The 21,697-nt window shown below is 42.1% G+C and overlaps 1 protein-coding gene across 1 annotated transcript in view; it reads left to right on the top strand.

The window, feature by feature from the left end:
* TMEFF2 (transmembrane protein with EGF like and two follistatin like domains 2) overlaps positions 1–21,697 on the top strand; it is a 171,496-nt gene that overhangs the window by 72,511 nt on the left and 77,288 nt on the right. The window contains exon 5 of the mRNA XM_044978423.1: positions 19,943–20,039. Coding sequence (XP_044834358.1) covers positions 19,943–20,039 — 97 coding nt within the window. The remainder of the gene's footprint in view (positions 1–19,942; positions 20,040–21,697) is intronic.

The following is a 21,697-nucleotide window of genomic DNA, read 5'->3' as shown; positions in this document are numbered from 1 at the left end:
GTGTCTTTACAGCCTCTGTATGCCACCAGAATAGTGAGCAGGGCCAGAATAAGCCCACAGGTGTTAACTTGGTTTGGTTGAGTTTTGTCTTTTGGAAGAACACCGAAAGACATGTAATTATAATCAACAAGGCTAAACCTGGACTGGTAAAGTCTTGATTTCTCCTATCATAGACAAATATCATGATCAGCCTTTAACCTTTGGGAATTAAGTTGCTTACCCATATGAACGTGAGTTTTTTGCAGCCTGGGTCCTAGAAGAGATACATTCTTATGATTTTCTTTCATTTTTATCTCTCTCTCAAATTAGCAGTGTCTTGCTGCAATGCAGTTGGAAGTTGGTGGATTGGGGCAAGCTTGTTTCAGGTGTGTCCAAAGAATGAGGGCTTCATCTATGAGAGGAAAAGAAAACACAGAGCGTTCACTAGTCTGTCGTATCATAAGAAGGGGTTAAAGTGGCACTGTAGTCTTGTCCAGAAAGTTCCTAGTAGCAAGTGAGTCCTCTGACTTTAGAGGAGCCATAGTATGGTAACCAACTGTTTGTGGAAATATTAATCCTCTGGAAGAACGGACTACAATCACACATCATATGCACAACTGCTATAAACATAATTTAAAATAGTAAGCCATATCATGAAGATTTTATCAAGTTTCTGCTCAGGAAAATCCCCCTGGATTTCAATGGGAGTTTGATTGAGTAGGGACTGGTAATACTGACTAAAGGTTTCAGGATATGGGCAACAGGCAGGACAGAGTTGGGTCAAAATAAAATGAAGCTATCTTTTCAGCCCAGAATGAGGCATAAAAAGGAGTTTCCTTTTTCTCCTGGGCTCTAGAAAACAACAGTACAGCATTTCCATCCTGCTTTGATCTTCATTCTTTCCTGGAGATATGTACAGATTACTTCCAGCTCACTAAAACGGGTTAGCCAATGAGCAATCCTTTTCTATCAATATTATGTCTCATGTCTCACTTCCTCCCCTACATGGCTCAACCACGTTCTCTTCTTGATGTATGTTCATACTATAAATTAGGCTCCTGAGAAATTGCTTACTCTTCCCTCCTTTGCTTTTCTGTGCAGAGGACAGAAACTTATGTCCCTTATGTAGGGTTTCTTTTCCTTTGTTTTAAAAACAAAACAACAAACAAAAACTCATATTGAGCCAAGATTCACTCATGATTTATGGCAATAGGACTTCCTGGGTGAAATTTCATATCCTGAGGGGCAAGTTTATTCTGTTCATTGTTCATTAAAAAACAAATTTAGTTTGTGCCTTTTGTGTAATAATTTGATACTTTCCTAGATTGCCTGCTGGTTAACATTCCAAACGTATTTTTTTAAAATTACAGTTGGACATGTGGCATAAGATATAAAATAAAATTTAGATATTAAAAGAGTAGGGGAATAATTATTAATGATCAAAAGGAGAGAAACTAAAACATCAGTGTTTGTGGAAATCTAACATTTTCCTTCTCATTGATTAGATTGTTCGGTACCATTAGTTATTGCAGTGAACCCTCACTCTCTGAAAACACATAATCATTCCTCTCTAGCATGATGTTACCATTTTCTAACTTGTTTCTGTCATTTTGAAACAAGGTCTACAATACATGGAGTCAACTGATTGAAAAGAGTTCCATGCTTAATCAACCCTCATCATTTTTCAACTGGGGTTTATATTGTCCACTTGAGTGTAGTGACGCAGTGGGTGAGAAAATAGAGAATTAATCTTCCATCACATTCCCTTCTGTAGAGAAACTTTCTAATTAAACAGTAGAAAATTATTTCAAACTGAGGGGGAAAAAACGCTTTTCATTCACTGTCTTCCATGGCACTGTCATGGGCAAAGTTAATTGCAAAAAATAATTTATTCATTAAAGGCTTTCAATTGTATCTCATGTCTTCAGTGGTTTCAGTACTGAAGAACCCATATTTCCCCTAATAGGTACTTATGATAGGAAAACAAAACATGTTCTGTATGCACTACTTTGTTTCTGATTCATATTTTCTATCCTAGGGTACTTTTTCTTCAAATCTATCTCTGTCTCCAGTGTTCAGAAAATCCCTTCATAATTGCATTTCTTAAAAGATCTTCCTTCCTAACTATGCTAGTTGTGCATCTTGAGATTTTTTTCCATTTACTATTCTGGTCTATTAGCTGCTAGGAGCAAAGACAATGCAAAATGAAAGTCAATTGTTGCAAATATTTTGTTTAAAAATGGCAATTCTAAACATATTACTCTATTTAGAAAACAAAATCCAAGTGCAAGGCGTCCTGTGTAATGATATGGAAATGATCACAGATGCATGAAAAGCAAGTTGAATATATGAATGTACACAGCTGAATGTATTAATCAATGACTGATATAATCGTTACTTCGGGTTTTGCAACTGAAGAAGGGGGCTTGCAGCTAGAAAGTCAATTGAATATTGACAGATAACTTTTTTCAGTGTGTGGAATAAAGAATGTTTTCTACAACTTTTGTTAAAATCCTAGTGTTTATCTGTTTGGGCTTAAATAAGGTCAATATGTTGGTTTCATGCTTTTCATATTAGCTCTGGCTTTCATTTTGGCAGGTCCTCCCTTTCACTGTTTGTGCAGCATGACATAGTAGTGCCAAGTTTGTAATGTCAACTCTTTGCAGCTCTTTTTAATGCTTTTATCTACAGAAAGCTGCCTACTGCTTAAATGTAGAAAGAGCTCAGAGAAAAACAGTCTCTGAAAGTTTGTGAGGGGAAAATCATCATCATTGTGTTGTCTTTGCTTATCTTATGCTTACTTGTGCTTCCCTTGTTAGCTGGGTTGTGCAGTGGTACAAAAATGCTGATGCTTGCTATTGGTTTCATAAGATGATGCGTACAATGTTGTGTTGGAGAAACTCCATGTCAGGTGGTAAGGTGGTACCCGTAATGGAATCTTTCCATGCCCCCCTCCCTCCCCCCCCCCCGAGCTGCAGTCGGGAACCGGGGCTGGGAGTAGAGCTAAAGCTGGAGCTGGAGCCGGGGTTGGAGCTGCAGCTGGGGTCCGGGTTGGGAGCTGGGACCAGGAGCGGAGCCGCAGCTGAGGCCAGGGCAAGAGCCACAGCTGTGGCTGGGAGTGAGGCTGGGAGCCAGAGGCCAAGGCCAAAGCCAGAACCACAGCTGGGCCTGGGGGCAGGGCCTGGGTGAAGCTAGGGGCAGAGAGGGACTGCGTGGTGCTCCCTTCCTATCCCCTATGGGCTGGTCCAGGCCCCGTCATATCCCCCAAATGTTTCTACACACACACCCCTAGCGGGCACCCCCCAGACCACAGGCGTATGTGCTGTCACCTTTTCCTACTGGAGAAGATATGATGATTTCATACGTCTATGGCTGTGCACATAACAAATCCAACCTGTAATTTAGCCTGACTGTAATTTTCTGCTCAAGAGGCCAAGGACTTCAATAGTAGGATTGTTGCGAAAGATGTTGGCTGGAGTGTAACAATATTGCCAGTCAGTATTGTGTGCAGGTGTGGCTGCAAAGCATCAAAGATCCTAATTCTGCAGGGCTGACTTCAATGGGAGTAGGACTGGACCTAAAAATTAGGTCAAACCACAGCTGCTATTCAATCATAAAATACTTGTAAAAATACATTGTAAACTACAATGGTTTGTTTTGATGGGGAAAGGAAGGCTATCTGAAATTCCACCCAGATGTCCATCTACTTGGCTATTCTTCTTAGATTTCTTATTTTAAGTTAGGGGAGAGTTTTTTCTGAGAGAATTGGGTTCATAATCCATAAAGATACAGAATAACAATCATTTATTGTTTCATAGCCAGTGCTTGCCATTCATTCTCTTTTGTAAATGCTGGTTTCACAAGGAGACTGGTAGTCGACACTGAAATAAGGAAAGAACATGTTATCAGTATATATTCGAGACAATCATGTTTTCTTGTCTTGATTCATTTTGTGTAATGAACTTTAAGAAAAACCATTCAGTTTTGGAATAGACAAAAATGAGCCTCTGTTATACATTATCTAAGTTAATGGATTCCTTTTATGAAAGGCAAAAAATAGCAGTGTTACTAAATGTAACTAATGTATCTAGAGTTTGGAGAGCATAATGCTAAATGTCCATGGTACATTCTCTATCCCTTTGGGCAATATCTTATGATCAATTTTGCTACTCTGCCCTGACCTAATTATTGCTGTTGCTTATGAAAGGAAATAGAGAAAAACATGTCTTAGTTGGTTGATAAGCCATCTAGAAAACTATATTAGCATGATCAATCCTTAATGATTATAGTTTCTCATAATATTAGATCACCTGAAAAGGTGTTTGTTGGACGGGAGGGGAAGAAATAAGTTGACTTCATCAGGCAATTAACCTTTGCATACTTCCTCAGTTGATTTTATAGAGGCACACCTATTGCAACTTCCATTCAAGCAGATAAGGGTACTTTTGTAAAATGTTATTACTGTTATCAGGGCCAGATTATTTCATCATTATAATAATGAAATATTTGAGGCATTTGCTTCATTGTTAACTGGCTGCTGGTCAGTTGTGATGCTTTGCCCAGGTTCCCCATGCATAAGCTAGCAGTCTTGAATCAGTCAGTAATAAGTGGCTGAAAAGCGCATTTAGATTCTTAAGTGGATTTGCTAAAGCTTCCAACTGGCATTTTCCACCTTTAGTTTCCTGGTCATGATATGCTTTCAATTTGCAAATTATTATCCATTTAGCATCTGTTTTTTGTCTATAGTTATGTGTCCTTACTTCTCAATACCATGGCACATCCAAGGCATGTTTATTTTGATAAAAGTATTTGACTTAGAGCATGTCCAGTACATTTTGAAAAAGGGAACTAAGAAAATCCAGGGAGTTATAGACCAGTTAGCTTACATTTGGTACTCAGAAAGATAATGGAGCAAATAATCAATTGTAAGCACCTGGTCATGGCACCAGTGAGCACTGCCCATTACACTGCCATCATTGGTGCCAATCTTAATAAGGAAATAAGGTGATAATTAACCGTCAATATGGATTTGTCAGGAACAAATCATGTCAAACCAACCTAATATTCTTCTCTGACAGGATAATAAGCCTTGTGGATAGGGGGAAGCAGGAGATGTGGTATATCTCGACTTTAGTAAGGCTTTTGATACTATCTCACTTGACCTTCTCATAAACAAACTAGAGAAACATAGATTAGACAAATCTACTATAAGGTGGGCATACAAGTGGTTGGAATTATCAAAGAGTAATTATCAATGGTTCACAATCAAGCTGGAAGGGCATATTGAGTGGGGTACTGCAGGCACCTGACGTGTGTCCAATTTTATTCAATATCATAATAAACTATTTAGATAATGGCATGGAGAGTACACTTATAAAGTTTGCAGATGACACCAAGCTGGGAGGAGTTGCAAGCATTTTGGAGGATAGGATTACAATTCAAAATGATCTTGACAAACAGGAGAAATGGTCTGAAATGAATAGGCTGCACTTCAGTAAGGACTAATGCAAAGTACTACACTCAGGAAGGAACAGTCAGTTGCTCAAATACAAAATGGGAAATGACAGCTTAGGAAGGAGTACTGCAGAAAAGTATCTGTGGGTAATAGTGGATCACAAACTAAAAGAGTCAACAATGTGATACTGTCACAAAAAAAGCAAATAGCATTATGGGCTACATTAGCAAAAGTGTTATAAGCAAGACACAAGAAACAATTCTTCCAAGGCCTCAATGGAGTATTGTGTCCAGTTCTGGGCACCACACTTTGGGAACAATTGTACAAACTAGAGACAGTCCAGAAGAGAGAAACAAAAATGATTAAACATCTAGAAAATATGACGTAGGTGGAAATATTGAAAAAAAATGGGTTTGTTTACTCTGGAGAAGAGAAGACTGAGGGGAAACATGATAAGTCTTCAAGTACATAAAAGGTTGTTATAAAGAGGAGGGTGATAAATTGTTGTCCTTTTCCACCGAGGACAGGGAAAAAAGTAATGGGCTTAAGCTGCAGCAAGGGAGATTTAGGATAGTTAACCTCTGGAACAAATTACCTAGGGAGTTTGTAGAACTTCCATCATCAGTGGGTTTCAGGTGTTTGTCTAACCTGTTCTTGTCAGGGATAGTCTAGACTGGATAATAATCCTGCCCTAGTGCAGAGCACTGGACTATCAAAGTCCCTCCCTATGTACCACAAACTCATCTGTAAAATTATACACCGAGGACCAATGTTAGCCTTGGTGTAACTGGACTGACCAGGGCTGGATTTGGCAGGCAATATTCACTCCACTCATCTTGATGGTAGGGGTTTCAGGTTTTTTCAGTGAGTTGTTATTTAAGTCTTTAGGGTTGGTGATTCCTGACAGAAAATTGAAATCCCCAAGTTACTCAGAGAGCTGGAACAGTTTGGCCCCAGCAGTGCAAACTTCCCCACTAGAGTTCTGCTGCCTTTCTAGGAAAGAGGCTATTTCAGTATCTATATATATTAAATTCTCTGCCTTTCTGTTGAGACTCCCTGTGATGTAGTGTATGGAACTGAATGGGTTAAGGAGCAACTCTGGGCCCAGGCAACCCCGTCCAGCTGCACATGTAGAGCATGCTCCAGCTGAAGGTGCCGCTTAAAAGGGAGTCAGACAGCTAGGAAGAGCCCTGACAGGGGAGGGGAAAGGACCTACCCTGAGAGTTCCTGGAGAAGGGCACTGCAGTAACCTCCTCCAGGAGAGGAAGAGCCTGCCTGCTGAGCCCAGAGGGACTGATGGTTCAGTTATTATCTTTTCTTTTTCTATGAGACAAACTAAGATTTTGGCAAGAGAATGTGTGGCAGGAAGTGGCCCAGGGAGGCAGCCTTAAGGCACTCCTGGGTGCTGGACATTGGTACCTCTTATATGGGACCCTGGGCCGGAGCAGTGGAGTAGATGGGCTCCCCTACCAACCCCCCTCTTTAAGAAGGGCATGAAAACCCTCATTTCTAGACACTCCCTGAGGGCAGGAAGGAAGGGAAACCCCCGGCTGTGATTGGACACCCACGAGGGTCATGCATGTTCCTTGGAACCCTGATGGATCTTGCATGTTCCTTGGAACCCTGTCACACCAGAGAGAGATTTGACTAATGACCTGACCAGAGGGTCGAGTTAGCTCCCATTCCAGACAGTCAAATCACAGGGCATGATGGTGGCCCAGGGGACAGATGAGTGTCATGGTGAGCAGAGGGCTAAACCCCTAACCATTAGGTCATGCCACCAGTGAACACTGCCCATCACGGTACCATCATTGGTGCCAATCTTAATGATTTTTATGATGTGGACACGTACATTATGTATGCATAAGCTGTAAATGTGTAACGTCTGCAGTGAAGAGCGCAATAAACAATTAATGGTGCCATTCACAGTGCAGGGCCTTGTCCTGTAATTAAAATGGATATACATGAATATTTGGAAAGAAATATGGAACCATAAGTCACTGACTAATTTTGTTTGTCAGATGACTCAGGATGAAAGACATTCTCAAGAAGCTGGATACTATACTTTACATAGGTATTTTGCTATGGAAGGGTGGGGGGGAGGGCTATGCTATAAAATATGGGATCTATTTTGTACTTCTTGTAAATATATACTAATGTAGGGCTTGAAAAATTTGCCAGACAGCCACTAGCTAGGGGACCAAACTTACTTGCAGAGATCGATATGAAAGATGGTACAGTTGAACCCATTTATGTCGACCTCGGTTAACTTGCCAATCCTGTTAAGTCGACGGTTTACAAGTGGAACCGCCAAACTCCCTCTTTGGCTTATGAGTTTCTCATCCGTTATGTTGATTTGCCGAACCCTAATATCTCGAGCCCGTCCCCGACCCACCGTGTCCCCAGCCGCCGGCTCCCCGGCTCTCCAGCCGCGCGGTTCCCCAGCCGCCCGCTTCCCGCGTCCCCAGCCGCCGGCTCCCCGGCTCTCCAGCCGCGCGGTTCCCCAGCCGCCCGCTTCCCGCGTCCCCAGCCGCCCGGCTCCCCGCGTCCCCGACCCACCGTGTCCCCAGCCGCCCGCTCCCCGGCTCCCCAGCCCCGCGGTTCCCCGCTTCCCCGCCCGCCCCCGCATACCCGGTCCCTGCCTGTCCCCGCCCGCCCGCCCGGCCCGCATACCTGGTCCCTGCCCGTCCCCGCCCCACATACCTGGTCCCGGCTTCTCCTGCCGCCCGCCCGCCGGCTCCGCTTCCCCGCCCGCCGGTCCCCGCTTCCCCGCCCCCGCATACCCGGTCCCTGCCTGTCCCCGCCCGCCCGGCCCGCATACCTGGTCCCTGCCCGTCCCCACCCCACATACCTGGTCCCGGCTTCTCCTGCCGCCCGCCCGCCGGCTCCGCTTCCCCGCCCGCCGGTCCCCGCTTCCCCGCCCCCGCATACCCGGTCCCTGCCTGTCCCCGCCCGCCCGCCCGCCTGGCCCCGCATACCTGGTCCCTGCCTGTCTCCGCCCCACATACCTGGTCCCGGCTTCGCCTGCCGCCCGCCCGCCGGCTCCGCTTCCCCGCCCGCCCGTCCGTCTGTCCGTCCGTCCGCCCGGCTCCGCTTTGCCGGATCCAGCCACGTGCAGGCAGCGCGGTAAGGGGGCAGGGAGGGGGTGGGGGGGGATAGGGGTTTATCTCGATCATTGGTTATCTCGATGGCTTTTGGCAAACCCCTAGGCCGTCGAGATAACAGGGTTTAACTGTACTAGAAAGCCTCAGACTCCAGCAACATGGATTCTGGCCGGGGTGCTGTTCATCTCCCTTCCCAGGGATCCATCTTTCATTTCAGCATCTCACTGATACTGTAGGTGTCAGGTAAATTTGAATCTGCTCACCCCCGCTCCTCTGCTCTTGTTGGTTGAAGGAACCTACGCCATTGTTCTCCCCCCTGCTCCCACATTCTCTTGACTATTGAGAAGTGAAATCAGACTCTGTCCCCCTCCTCTGGTTTCCTGGTTACTGTGGTACTCTATCTATCCTCAATCTATTAAGAAGCCTTCCATCGACTAGTGTTGTCTACACCAGGGGTTAGGTTTGATTTTCAACATCTCTGAGAGATGTAGCTGTGCCAATGTACGTTTCTAGTGTAAACCGGCCCTCAGTTGTGACTACAGAAAGCCCTTTCTGGTACACCTTTTAACTCTGGACTTTAAGGAGCCTTAAAGTGGGCGTAAGCTATATTTGCACTCACTCTGAAGCCCTTTTACATTGCCAGGATGGTATAAAGAGGACTTAGTGTGCATTAGAATAAAGTCCAATGTCTGCAACCTAGTCTTAGGATTTAAAAGCAGTCATTTCCTAAGTCAATCATAGTTTAATCAAGGCTAGTAGCAGCATCTTAAAATTGGTTAATATCCATATTTGGGTTTCCTGGATGGTTTAAATGGAGTGACATATTATCTTCTCTATAGTCAGCCTAAAAGATAGATTTGATGGCTGTGAGCAAAGATGTGAAATTGCTATAGGCTTCCTCTCTTATAGCCTGCCACCTATTTGATTTATATGATAAGTGATCTCAGATGACCCTCCAAGGCACTGAACCATTAGAGAGTTATGTTGCACAGTGATAAGAAATCTTCAGAGATACCTAAATCTTCCTTTACCACTGGGAGTTTCATCTGTTCTGAAATACAGAGCATTTTTATGTATGATGTTGCTATCTCGCTAGCCATACTAATATTCAAAAGGATACACAGATTTAAATCAATAGCACACAGATAAAGACCTTAAAACTGAAGTATTTGCCAAGTGCGTGTTAGACAGCTCTTCCAGTTTTTTTTTTCTTTTGTGTTCTATTTCTTGAAAGTTGGATGGCCAGAATGGTTCAAATTCAAGTTCTCTTTTAGTCTTCTAACCAAACAGGAAGCTGGCCAGCATGCACACTACAGTCTGAAAGTCATTTCAACCAAGAGGTGATTTTCTTATTTTAGCCTTCATGCATTCATGGATTATGTCCTTTCTTAGTTAGCATATGTACTAAGTTCAGGGTTGATTTAGTTGTTGTTTTCTAGGAACAAGTGAAAGTGCCACTCCTTTTGCTTTGAATCATAGTGGGACACGTGTTTTTAGCCTAAGGTCAGTAAGGGTATATCCAGTTAACTACGGCTATATTCTTTTTTTTAAGGAGAAAATAGGTGCTGTTTATCTGGATTCCTGCTATTGAATCCATGTATAATGCAGCATTGTTTAAAAATAATCTGCCACAAATGTTAGCTTCACAGTATAAGTTTGATACAAGGATAATCTCCTACATAGAGTTCATCTACTCTGTGTCAGGTATAGGACATCAAATACAAGACATTTACTGTAGGCAGTATTGTATTTAGCCTCCGCATTAGTGCATAAGGGAAGGAGAGTGTGCAGGTGCCTACTTCTACTCAGACTGCTGGGCATATCAAAATGGACAAGATCAGGGGAGTGGCGCAGGAAAAGCTATTCTAATTTGCAATCTGCCATCCTTGGCAGCATCGTATGAATGTTTACAACTGCTGCTTTTGTTCATTGAAAATTCTCCTGTAAGGAAGAGATTTCTCTTTAAAATAAAATTAATGCAAGAGAGAGATGAATAGTCCCCCCATGCTATTTGGCTTTTTGCTCAAAGATATTTTATGAGAGGCAGCTCTTGGCAAATTTAAATGATTCTCTTCCTTAAGCTGGCAAATGCTGTCAATTCCGGTCCTCTTACCCTCCCATAAATCTGTAAAGTTGGCATCCCAGATACACAAGGCAACAATAAAATTGTGCAGGAGGACAGCGCAAGGGTGCTATAATCACTGCTGGTTTGTGTCAGCATTCAAAAAGCCTCTATTAGGGTTTTATTCTATGAACTATTTCTTTTGAAACACCATTACCTATATTTGCTAGGAGAGAGTGGCCTTGGCTGATTATATTTTAATTTTTAGAAAATGCACTTTAAATAGAATTGTGCGGGTTGGGGGGGAGAACGTGTAACGGAAACTAACAAATTGTGTTAGAATAAATTTTATAGGCCCTCCTTTGACTGCTTTTGTTTAAGAATTAAAACCATTCCCAACAGGCTAGAACTGTACAAAAAGAGAACACCCAGTGTGTGTTTGTATAGATTCACATCCTGACTGCTGACCCACATGTTCATACAGGTCCACAAACCATCCCCACAGTGAGACAACAAATAGGAGGGTAGTATCAAGCAGTGGCAGGAGAGGAGCAATTCTGTGGCTGCAAAGCCATTCCCACTCCCCCCGCATAGAGCTGTGGGGAATAATCGGAAGGAGTTGATGCCTCCTCCTTTGTCTCTATATTAGAGACGCTGGCTCTTCCTGTCTGGATGACAGCTGAGGAAGCACAAAGTGGTGCCTAAAAACCCATCAAGACAAAGATATCCCTTCTCCCCCAAGCAATTAGGTGGGAAAGGAACCCAACTCTCCATTATCCCACTACTTCTTCCTTAATAAATAACCTTTGTGTTCTTTTTATTTACCTTTTGGGTACACTTGGGTCACATTTTCAAGTGTTTCTCTGCCATGAATGGCTGGAAACTTATTTTAAGAAGTGAAGATTCTCCTATATTCACATGACTCAAAGAGCACCAAATAACTGATAAAATCACAAGAGTTGGCAACACTGGGTGACATCAAACAGGACAATTCCTGCCCCAGGCCTCAATGTCCTTCTTGCATTCCCAGATTGCTCTGGGTAGGTTATTACAGTCCCTAAGGGTGTGGTCTTCAGGGCCTAGGAAGACAGAGAAGCATTTGTATCATCTCCTGTTCCTTTTCTGCAGCTGTCTGGGATCTGGCTGGGCCACGGTTGCGGAGTCCCTCTGTATCCTTTAACATGCTTGCCTAATCCATCCCAGGACTTGGCAACCCTGCATATATCCTTAATACACTGAAGTGCTCCCATGTTGCTCAGCATTACAATTTGGCGCCACTTTATGTTTGAAAACTTTTGGTGGTATTCTGCTCAGTTACATCAGGGTTCAAAGGGCTCTGGATCAAGTCCCAAATTTGCCACAGAAATTGTTTTGTAATATAATTATTAATTTTGTTGATGCATGTGTATGTGGAGGGGGGGAAGAATACATTTGTATCTGAGAGAGAATTAGACAGCAGGATAGAAGAACATGACGTGTCAGATTTATTACCGATGCGGAGACCATTTTTTCATTTTGTTCATAATGTTGTTTTGAACCTTTGCCAGGCTTCTGAGAAGAAGGCCACTCTTGACCCCATCCCATGTTTCACACCCATTCATTGTTCTCACTTTGAAGCTTTTGACGGAGCTAGTGCTTTCAGGAGAAAGACTTATTGATTAGAATGAAGTCATTGTCAGCATCTGGGCTTTTATTTCTCTGCTCTGTTTTTTATTCACTGTGTAGAAGGTGTTTGTGGTATTTTACCCTAACTTGGCAAATTCCATTGGCACCTCTCCACTTATTCCTCAGAGCACTCTCACTTTGTCCCCTGCCCTTTTGACCTGCTCAAGCCTGCCATGATAATGCTCAAGCATTATGGTGGGATGACTAAGGGCATGACTACAGATACAGCACTGCAGCAGTGCAGCTGCATTGCGTCTGGTGAAGGCGCTCTATGCCGGCGGGAGAGAGTTCTCCCATTGACAGAGTAAAACCACCTCCGCGAGCAGCAGAGGCTATGTCGGCGGGAGAAGCTCTCCCATCGACATAGCACACAAGCACTTATGTCAGTGTAACTAATGTTGCTCTGGGGGGTGGTTTAATGTTCCAGAACAAGCTTTCAGAACAAGTTTCTTTTCTACTGTTGAAGGAGCGTCTTCCTTCAACATTAGAAAAGAAGGCTACAATATAATAAATAATTTTTACTTCTAATTTTCCTACTCTTCTGTAAGAGAGATCACGTATTAGTTGTTGCTGGGATAAATTCTTAAGGAGCGTCTCTACATTTTATGGGTTTTTTTGTCCTGCATTACTTCCCATGTCTTTGTGGGTCTGCCGCGTTGTGCTTTCTTGTCTTCTGTATGCAGTGAAATCCTTTTTTTAAATAATTGGGCAATAGAATAAATAATCTTGAGCTATCGCAAAAGGTTTTAGCAATAGCAACTTTATTACGGAAAGATCCTTTTCACAGATACTGCCCATTTTGTAGATCACTTTTGGTTTTGCCACAACATGTGGCTTGCAGTATGTTCTTTGAGCCCAGCTTGAGAATTTAGCTTCTATTCTGTTCTTTTGGTTGATAAAGTAAGTCAAAATGTTTTTTTTAATTAACACTTTTGTGTCAGATAGTTCCTCTATACATGTGTGCAATTGGTAATGTCATCTGGTGCTGTATAATGCAATAGATTTGAATGTGTGATTCTCATACTATGAAGTGATGTGTGGAATGAACATTGAAGTGAGAGCCAGGGAATCCTTAGTTTTAATCCTGATTTTGACCCTAGAGCAAGTCACTCAGCAATAGATTTTCAAAGGTGAACTCTAATCCAAATTCAGACTAGAAATAGGGTGAAAATTTTTAACAGGAGGTAATTAATCATTGTAACAGTTTACCAAGGATTGTGGGCAATTTCCCATCACTGGCAATTTTTAAAATCAGGATTGAATATTTTTCTGAAATATATGATCTAGTTCAAACATAGTTATTGGACCTGAAGCAGGAATTAACACAGGCTTGTGTTGTGTAGGAGATCACAATGGTCCCTTGTGGCCTTAAAATCTATTAATCTGGTTTTGAGCGCCTCAATATTTGGATGTCCAACTTTACACCCCAAAGGGCTTATTTTCAGAGGTGTTGAGTACTCATCTTCAATGGATGTTTAGAGGTGCTCCTCAGATCGGTTTGCTTATAATGATACTGACCTCCTTTGTAAAGCGCTTTGAGATCCACTGATGAGAAGTGCTTTAGGTAGTGGAGGTGTTATTAAGGGAGGTAGGTTTAGGCACCCAAATTAGGAAATTGTGGCCCTGGTATCTGAAATTGGTTGCTACAAAAAGAAACACCAAAACTAGAAGCCATTTCTGGAAACTCAGATTTCTGCCTCAGATATTCCAGTCTTTTTAAAATGGGGATTAAAATGCTCACTTATTTGCCTCACAGTGTTTTGTGGAGGGTGATCATTAATGTTGGAACACCTCTTGGAAGAAGAGTCATGCTATCTAAGTACCAACTAATATTCAAAATCAGATTAGCCTTCCACATACACATTTGAGTGTAACATCCCTTGTATATTGTGGTCGCTCTAATTACAGGTGTGCTAGAGGTTGGGGTGAGCACAGGGAACCTTTTCCCTTCCAACACACCTGCGCAAGGGGTAGTCATAACTTGTCTACACTGAATGGACAACGTGAGGAAAGGCTGCCTTCCATGCTAGTAGCTACATAGGGATGATGTCTGAGCGAGGTGATGGCAAAGCCAAGACTCTGGCCCTCTTCAAGGTCTTGATCCAAAGTGCATTGATGATAAGGCTCCCAGTACTTCAGTGGGATTTGAATCAGGCCCTTAACATGCAGAAAGAGCTTCTCCTCACCACCTTGCTCTCTACATCCCTGGATTATTATTCCTCATGCAGGCATAATGGCTCCAGGCCCTGCTGCTCAGGAAATGCACCTGCTCCCTTTTTCTAGTGCTCCATTGCTTCCGAATAGGCATAATTTGGCGCATATTGCTCTTTTAATAGCAGGCCAGCAGCACTGACTGAAGACCTTTAGCAATTTTCAGAGCTGCAGTATCCAGAATGAATAATGGTTACTCTCCCCCATGGTGATCCCTCCCCCCACTTTATAGATTATGTTATGTTAGCTACTAGTATTCTCTTGCCAATAAATGCTTCTTTAAGTCTCGACAAGGGTTTCTAACAAGAAAATAAGAGGAGTTCGGAAACATAAATAAAACTTGAAAACAACAGCTTGGAAGTCTTTATATGCACTGTAAACAGCTTTTATCATTCAAGTCTATCTGAGCATTGCAGGTAGAATTTGGCACAGAGACTCAACAAGAAGAAAGACAAAGTCTAGGTTTGAGGATCTGACATAAAACAGTGGACCTTCTTCCCATTCTTCAAAAGAGAACTGTGACATTCAGTGGAGGTAGCTCATTTAAGTCTGGTATGCAAGTATTAATTATGTGGTAATTTATGCACGTTACCAAGATGTTAGTTTGTTCCTCAGACTTGTTGTAGTTCAAAGTTATTCTGCTTAGTTCAGTCCTCCATAAAAAGCTGCCCTCAATTTTATCACACAAACACAAAGCTGAAAAGCAAAGCCATCTAAAATTTGGGGCGTTTTTAAGAATGCCTTTCAGGCTCTGTACATGAGTCAGTCTGACAGAAGAGTAGACATCATTATGGGTGCTGCATTTTCAATCCTATATATTGATTGGATTTATTGCTAGACATTTTCTTCACATGAAGAAAAGACCTGGGTAATACTGCTGACATGCCACATTCTGCCAACCCTCTGGAGTAGTGTTGTGGCTAAGTAGGCTGTTACTGAGACTAGTGGTTGATTGGCTGGTGTCCAGTAGCAGCAGGGTTAAGAAGCTTGGTCCAGCTTTGAAAAAGCCAGTCAGCCTGGGACGGTATTTAGCCTGGATGCCTGGCTTAGCTGAAAGCCTGGGCATCTTGAAAGATTTGTTCCAGTCCTGGAAGAGACTTAGTTTATCTTAGGAGCTTAGCTAAGGCAGAGACCTGTTCCAGCCTTGAAAGACTATCGTAGTCCCCTATCAGCAAGTGGTATGGGAATCCTTGTAACCTAAGTTACAGCAGTTGCTAATGGAACTAAATTTAAAGGAAGTATATTTTCAATACTCCAAGTCTTTTTCTACTGCTTGCTTCTTCACAGTAGCAGAGTTCACCACCCATCGTTCATGCGGAACAGTTCAGTCAGCAAACTACATGACAAAGGTGCTATCATGAGTAAAGGTGGTAGAATCAGTCCCAAAATATATTTCAAGCTAGACTATGCCACAAGAACACAGCCCATGGTAACATCCAGGAAGTATCACATCATCCCTCGCTTCACCCTCTCCCTACCCTGGCCTTGGGGTACAGTAACCAGGGGCGGCTCCAGGCACCAGCGCACCAAGCAAGTGCCTGGGGAAGCAAGCCGTGGGGGGCAGCCTGCCGGTCGCCGTAAGGGTGACAGTCAGGCTACCTTTGGTGGCGTGCCTGCAGGAGGTCCTCCGGTCCCAGGGCTTTGGCGGCAATTCGGCGGCAGGTATGCCAAAGGCGCGGGACCGGCGGACCTCCTGCAGGCAAGCCAACAAAAGCCACTTGACTGCCATGCTTGGAGCGGCAAAATACATAGAGCCGCCCCTGACAGTAACTTGCTGTGGTTCTATACCAACTACAACCTCCATCTTCCCAGTGCCAACTCTGCTCTATTGGCTAGCACACCAATGGGTGAAACCAAGGTTCCGCCCACTCTCACTCCATCTACCCACAACAGACAAAGAGCACCCACGTAGCCATGTGCATCCAGTCCTAAGGCCCAGGCAGCCTGTGCAGTAGCAAAAGGGGGGGTGGGAATGGCTGTCTTTTGTGAGTGCATAGGCTGAAGGACAATCATGGGCACTGTCTTTTCCTTACTTTTCTATTTGTTTCTCTCTTTGTCCCTAATTTTACCTACTGTATGACAATACTTAACATGATCGTTCCAATTCCATTTAAAGGAATTAGCCTTCCATGATTCAGAATTCCATAGCACAGGAGCAAATTGTTAAAAATATGTATGATTGTATTTCCTAACCACCAAGTGATTCCAGTAATCACAAAAGGGTAATGAGGTTCCCAATCCAAGACAGACAAGGCAATTTCTCCTGGTTTAGCTTGTATTAAATTAACTGCATTATTTGGGACTTAACAAGCTAAAATTAAGGTTATTAGAGACAGTAATCTAAATCAGATTTCGTAACACAAGTCAGAACATAACCATAATAATGCAAAGTACCTATATTCCATGTATCTTTTATACTGTGATAGTATTTCATAATGTGTATTTGTTGTATTTATACAACATATTTTTAAAAAATTCTTAGGACAGCATTCTAATAATTTTCATTACCCTGAATAAGCCTCTGCAAACCGGAACCACTCTTTGAAGGTCACATGCATCCGACGAAGTGGGTATTCACCCACGAAAGCTCATGCTCCAATACGTCTGTTAGTCTATAAGGTGCCACCGGACTCTTTGCTGCTTTCTTTGAAGATCATCTTACTGCTTTCAGAGTTATATGAATGGAATGTATCTTAACAGCTGCAGAGCTATGTGATTGGTGGGCGATCCTACCGCATAATTGCTTTCTCTTTCATGTCTCCCACCTTGCCTCTTCTCCTCTGACACTGACTGCCCTGTGCACCATCCATCAGAGGAGAACATTTGCTCCCTTTGTCATTTAACCAAGATGTAGCCCCTAGCATCTCAAGACAAAATTTTCGGCTGCCCACTCCAGGGTTAACAATTCCACTATGGATGCTGCTGTGAAGGGGTGGATGGAAGCAAGCTTCCAAGAGGTATAGATAAAAGCATATTTGATTACCTACCAATCTACCTGTTGGAAGAACACTTAACAAGATTTATCTATCAGTTCAAGCATCGCTATTTAGTATCTTTTTAGTTAAATATCAGACCTGCCACAGCGTTAAACCCCTGATGAGATATAATGCGGTGGCAGGTTGGATATTTAAAGTCAGAGTGTGATTTCCTATATGCGCAGGTGCCTGAAAGAAGTATTCACAGACTGAAAGAATTGGAAGTTTTTACATAAAATTGAGATTTGGAAAGAAGGTTGACGTTTCCACTGATGGTTGGGATTTTTCCATTATTCTGGAAGCCAGACAGGCACAAAGTCAGACAAATATGCTGATGATGTAGATGCTTACAAAGTGGTTTCCTTGGCAACAAAAACAATATGAAATCTTTCCAAATTTGGTTTCTCCCTTGTGTGAGGTTCAGGCAATCCAGATCCTGTTGATAACACGGCTATCTGATCTGAGTGCAGTGAGGCTGCCAGAAGAGGGCCAGATGCTTAAAATAGGGGCTGTTGTGGTTACCACAGTCCATTGACTGTCTAAATTATGTTTGGTGCATCTCTAGCTAAGATTCCCTGTTGCTGAGGAAATTGAGGTTGTCTCTGAAGTGACTTTCAGATAGTGTTAAAGTCATGTTAGCATGTTTCCTGTGTGACAGTAACTTGCATTCTGGAAGTTGCTAATCATGCTAACACAAAAAGGAACTTGCTCCTTAGCAGTTCTGCATTGCATTAATAATAAGAGAGTGGCTTTGGCTGTTAAAGCTCCCCTGAGACATGTGCCCTACCACATTGCTATCCTGTGGTCCTCTGGAATTGTTCAACTGTATTAAACCTGTAAACTTGCTAATAAGATAAGAACTGTATGTGTTATGGCAGAGCAAAGAGCCCTTTTATTTTTAGCAGGAGCAAATTCACTTTTAAGAGACAAGATAGCTTTTTTCCTGTGCAGCAGTAAACTTTTTTTTTTTTAATGTCTAAAACATTTTCCTCTGTAAAGATTTTTTTTAGTTGAGCTACGAAGACAAGTGCAAACTAGCAAGTGCGCAAAGAAAAAAGCAGTCACCTTAGAAAATGAACATCTACCAGTCCCAAAGCTAAATATCAGAAGGAAATACAGAGAAAATAACTCTTTCTGAGATGTCTGCTTTTATCAAGGCCACTCATCTGCACAGCAGGAAAGAGAGAGTGAGAGAAAACTCATCTTAAATGTGAACCATAGACCAAGGCAAAAATTTTCAGCCAAAACTGGAAAAATGCAGATTCACTGACACCAAAACATTTTGCAAATTTAACTAATTTTCACGTTACCTTAAATTTAACTAAATTGTTCATGTCAAAACTTCCCCTGCCTTCCCCCGAAAAAAAAAAACAACTCAACCTAAATCAAAATGTTTAATTTTGACATTTTCAAAACAGAATATTCCAACGTTTTCATTTTGCAATTTCCTTACAAAAATTTTAAATATCAAAAATGCATAAAGTTTAAATGAAAAGTTTTGCTTCGGGTCATAGAAAATTTTCAAAAAAACATTGTTTTCAGTGCGGCTCAAAATGATGTTTTTTTTAAATTACCAGCTAGCTGCAAAAGTCCTTTATTTGCATGGCTCTAATTAAGATCAGCCATCTCTGTAGACGTTGAAAGCAGAAGAATGAGTAAAGGCTAAGTCATTGCCATTTAATCAGGAATGTGTAAGGTTGGGTGCTCAGAGTCTCAGTGGTGCCATTAGTAAATTGTCTCTGGAATGCCAAATACATGGCTTCTTTGATAAAAGAGCTACCTGTTCATTTCTAGCAGAAATTAAGAGCTGTGCTATACTTATATGAAGATGTTCCCCTCTAAAACATCTCCTTTTATTCAAAATATTAAACCTTTCAATTACATGAATTGTTTAAAAAATGACTTGGCTCATAACAATACTTCTGACTTGGCTCATAACAATACTTCTGAAGAGACAAATCTTTTGCCTTTGGAATAGACCAGATAGCACCATGAGACAGATATTTTCCAAACATTTCTTGGGGAAGCATACTCCCTGGGTTCCTCACAAGATCTTCACTTGCACAGACTGCAAAGGACACAAGTAAATCACTATGCTATACTATCAATTGACTCAAAATATTTTTCCAGGAATAAATGGAAGCTTAATGTGAGTTTGCCGGCTCAGTGTTGCTGCCTCCTTCCTTATTATGATTTTGAGAAAAAATTATTGTTGAAATGGGAAAGAACATACATTGATTTCCCCAGTTCCTCTCCTCTTCTTTCAGCAAGCGCATGTGTCTCTGGTTTGTGGTGCTTATCCCAGGTAAGGGGAAAAATGTTTGTGGTAGTCTCTTGTGCGAAATATGGGTGTCACCCAAGCACCACCATCTTGACCACTGTGTTAAATTATCAAAGGTTAATATATACATTTAGTTTTCCTATAGATGAGAATCACTTTGCTGTTGTTTTGTGTTTACTCATGGACATTCTTTTGCTTTGTATCAAACAGTCAATGAAGGCTCAGGAGAAACCAATCAAAAAGAGACGTCCACTTGTGACATTTGCCAGTTTGGGGCAGAGTGCGATGAAGATGCAGAGGATGTTTGGTACAGTAATTTTACACATTTCTTCTGTAATGAATGCCCTATTATTTAAAGGTGTCATCGCTCAGAGACCCACCATGTGAGAGGATATTAAACAATAATGTACACCCTTTCTCTTGTCCTCTGCCTAAAGTCCATTCATCTTACACAGAGGCTGTGGCTACACTTAGCGCTTCAAAGCGCTGCCGCGGCAGCGCTTTGAAGCGCTAAGTGTAGTCAAAGCACCAGCGCTGGGAGAGAGCTCTCCCAGCGCTGTCCGTACTCCACCTCCCTGTGGGGCTTTGACCACACTGGCGCTTTGCCGCGCCGCAATTTGCAGCGCTGGAGAGGGTCTGTTTTCACACCCTGCTGCAGCGCTGCAAATTTGTAAGTGTAGCCAAGCCCATAGATAGAGACATTGCAAATCATGCTCTCTTGGACTGAGAGCACTCATCTGGAAGGTTTCAGAGTAGCAGCCGTGTTAGTCTGTATCTGCAAAAAGAACAGGAGTACTTGTGGCACCTTAAAGACTAACAAATTTATTTCAGCATAAGCTTTCGTGAGCTACAGCTCACTTCTTCGGATGCATAGAATGGAACACACAGACAAGAGATATTTATACATACAGAGGACATGAAAAGGTGGAAGTATGCATACCAACAGGAAGAGTCTATTGGTATGCATACTTCCACCTATTGATTAGACTCTTCCTGTTGGTATGCATACTTCCACCTTTTCATGTTCTCTGTATGTATAAATATCTCCTGTCTGTGTGTTCCATTCTATGCATCCGAAGAAGTGAGCTGTAGCTGACGAAAGCTTATGCTGAAATAAATTTGTTAGCCTCTAAGGTGCCACAAGTATTCCTGTTCTTTTTGCTTATTTGGAAGGGCAAACATGATACAGCTGGAAGACTGTCTCTAAACTGCAAGTGTAAAACAAACAGAAAGGAAGAGATTAAGAAAAGAATAGGGAGGGAGTAATACCAAAGAAGGTTATTAGACATGGTGTTAGTCAGCTGACCCCATTGAAACACAGTGTTCTATGCACTACCAGTCAGGCATGAAATTATGAACATTGCTTCTTTTCGGTAAGGAAGGTTGTGGATGTGGTAAGCTAGGAGAAAGCACATGATCAATTTGTGCTCATTTTGATCTGGTCCTGCCAAGCTTTCAAAGGCCTATGATTTTATGCTTTAAAAAAACCTGGCTCTGAATCCAGTTAGCAAGAGAAATTGTGCCACTGAAAAATAGAAGCAAGATTCTTCATGATTATATGTTAGTAATAATGGAATGAGACTGAGTTTAAAAAATTGCTTAATTTTGATTTCGTCTAAGAGTATTACACAAATCTTCTGTTTCCCAGTAGGATCTTCACACAATTATTCAGAAGTGCTTTGGTCATGCCTGTGTCAAAATAAAACCTTGTTAAAATTAATATGTCAGAAGTCGCAGTCCAGTGGCTATAGCTTCATATTTAGGTGAGCTTTTAAGTTGAAGTAGAAGAGAAGGGAAGGATAGGGAGTATAACTGGGTACATGATAATGTTATTAACCATGATAAGCTCTGTATAATGCTAGCATTTTTTTGTTTGTTTGAGGGAACATAACAGATAAAATAGCCTAATTCCCTTCCTTTGAAACATCTATGAAGAGCAATATAACTGTAGTGCACGGTCTTTAT

The sequence above is a fragment of the Mauremys mutica genome, chromosome 10, assembly GCF_020497125.1.
Source record: "Mauremys mutica isolate MM-2020 ecotype Southern chromosome 10, ASM2049712v1, whole genome shotgun sequence".
In the NCBI taxonomy this organism is placed as follows: domain Eukaryota; kingdom Metazoa; phylum Chordata; order Testudines; family Geoemydidae; genus Mauremys; species Mauremys mutica.
This window is presented reverse-complemented; position numbering and strand designations above follow the sequence as displayed.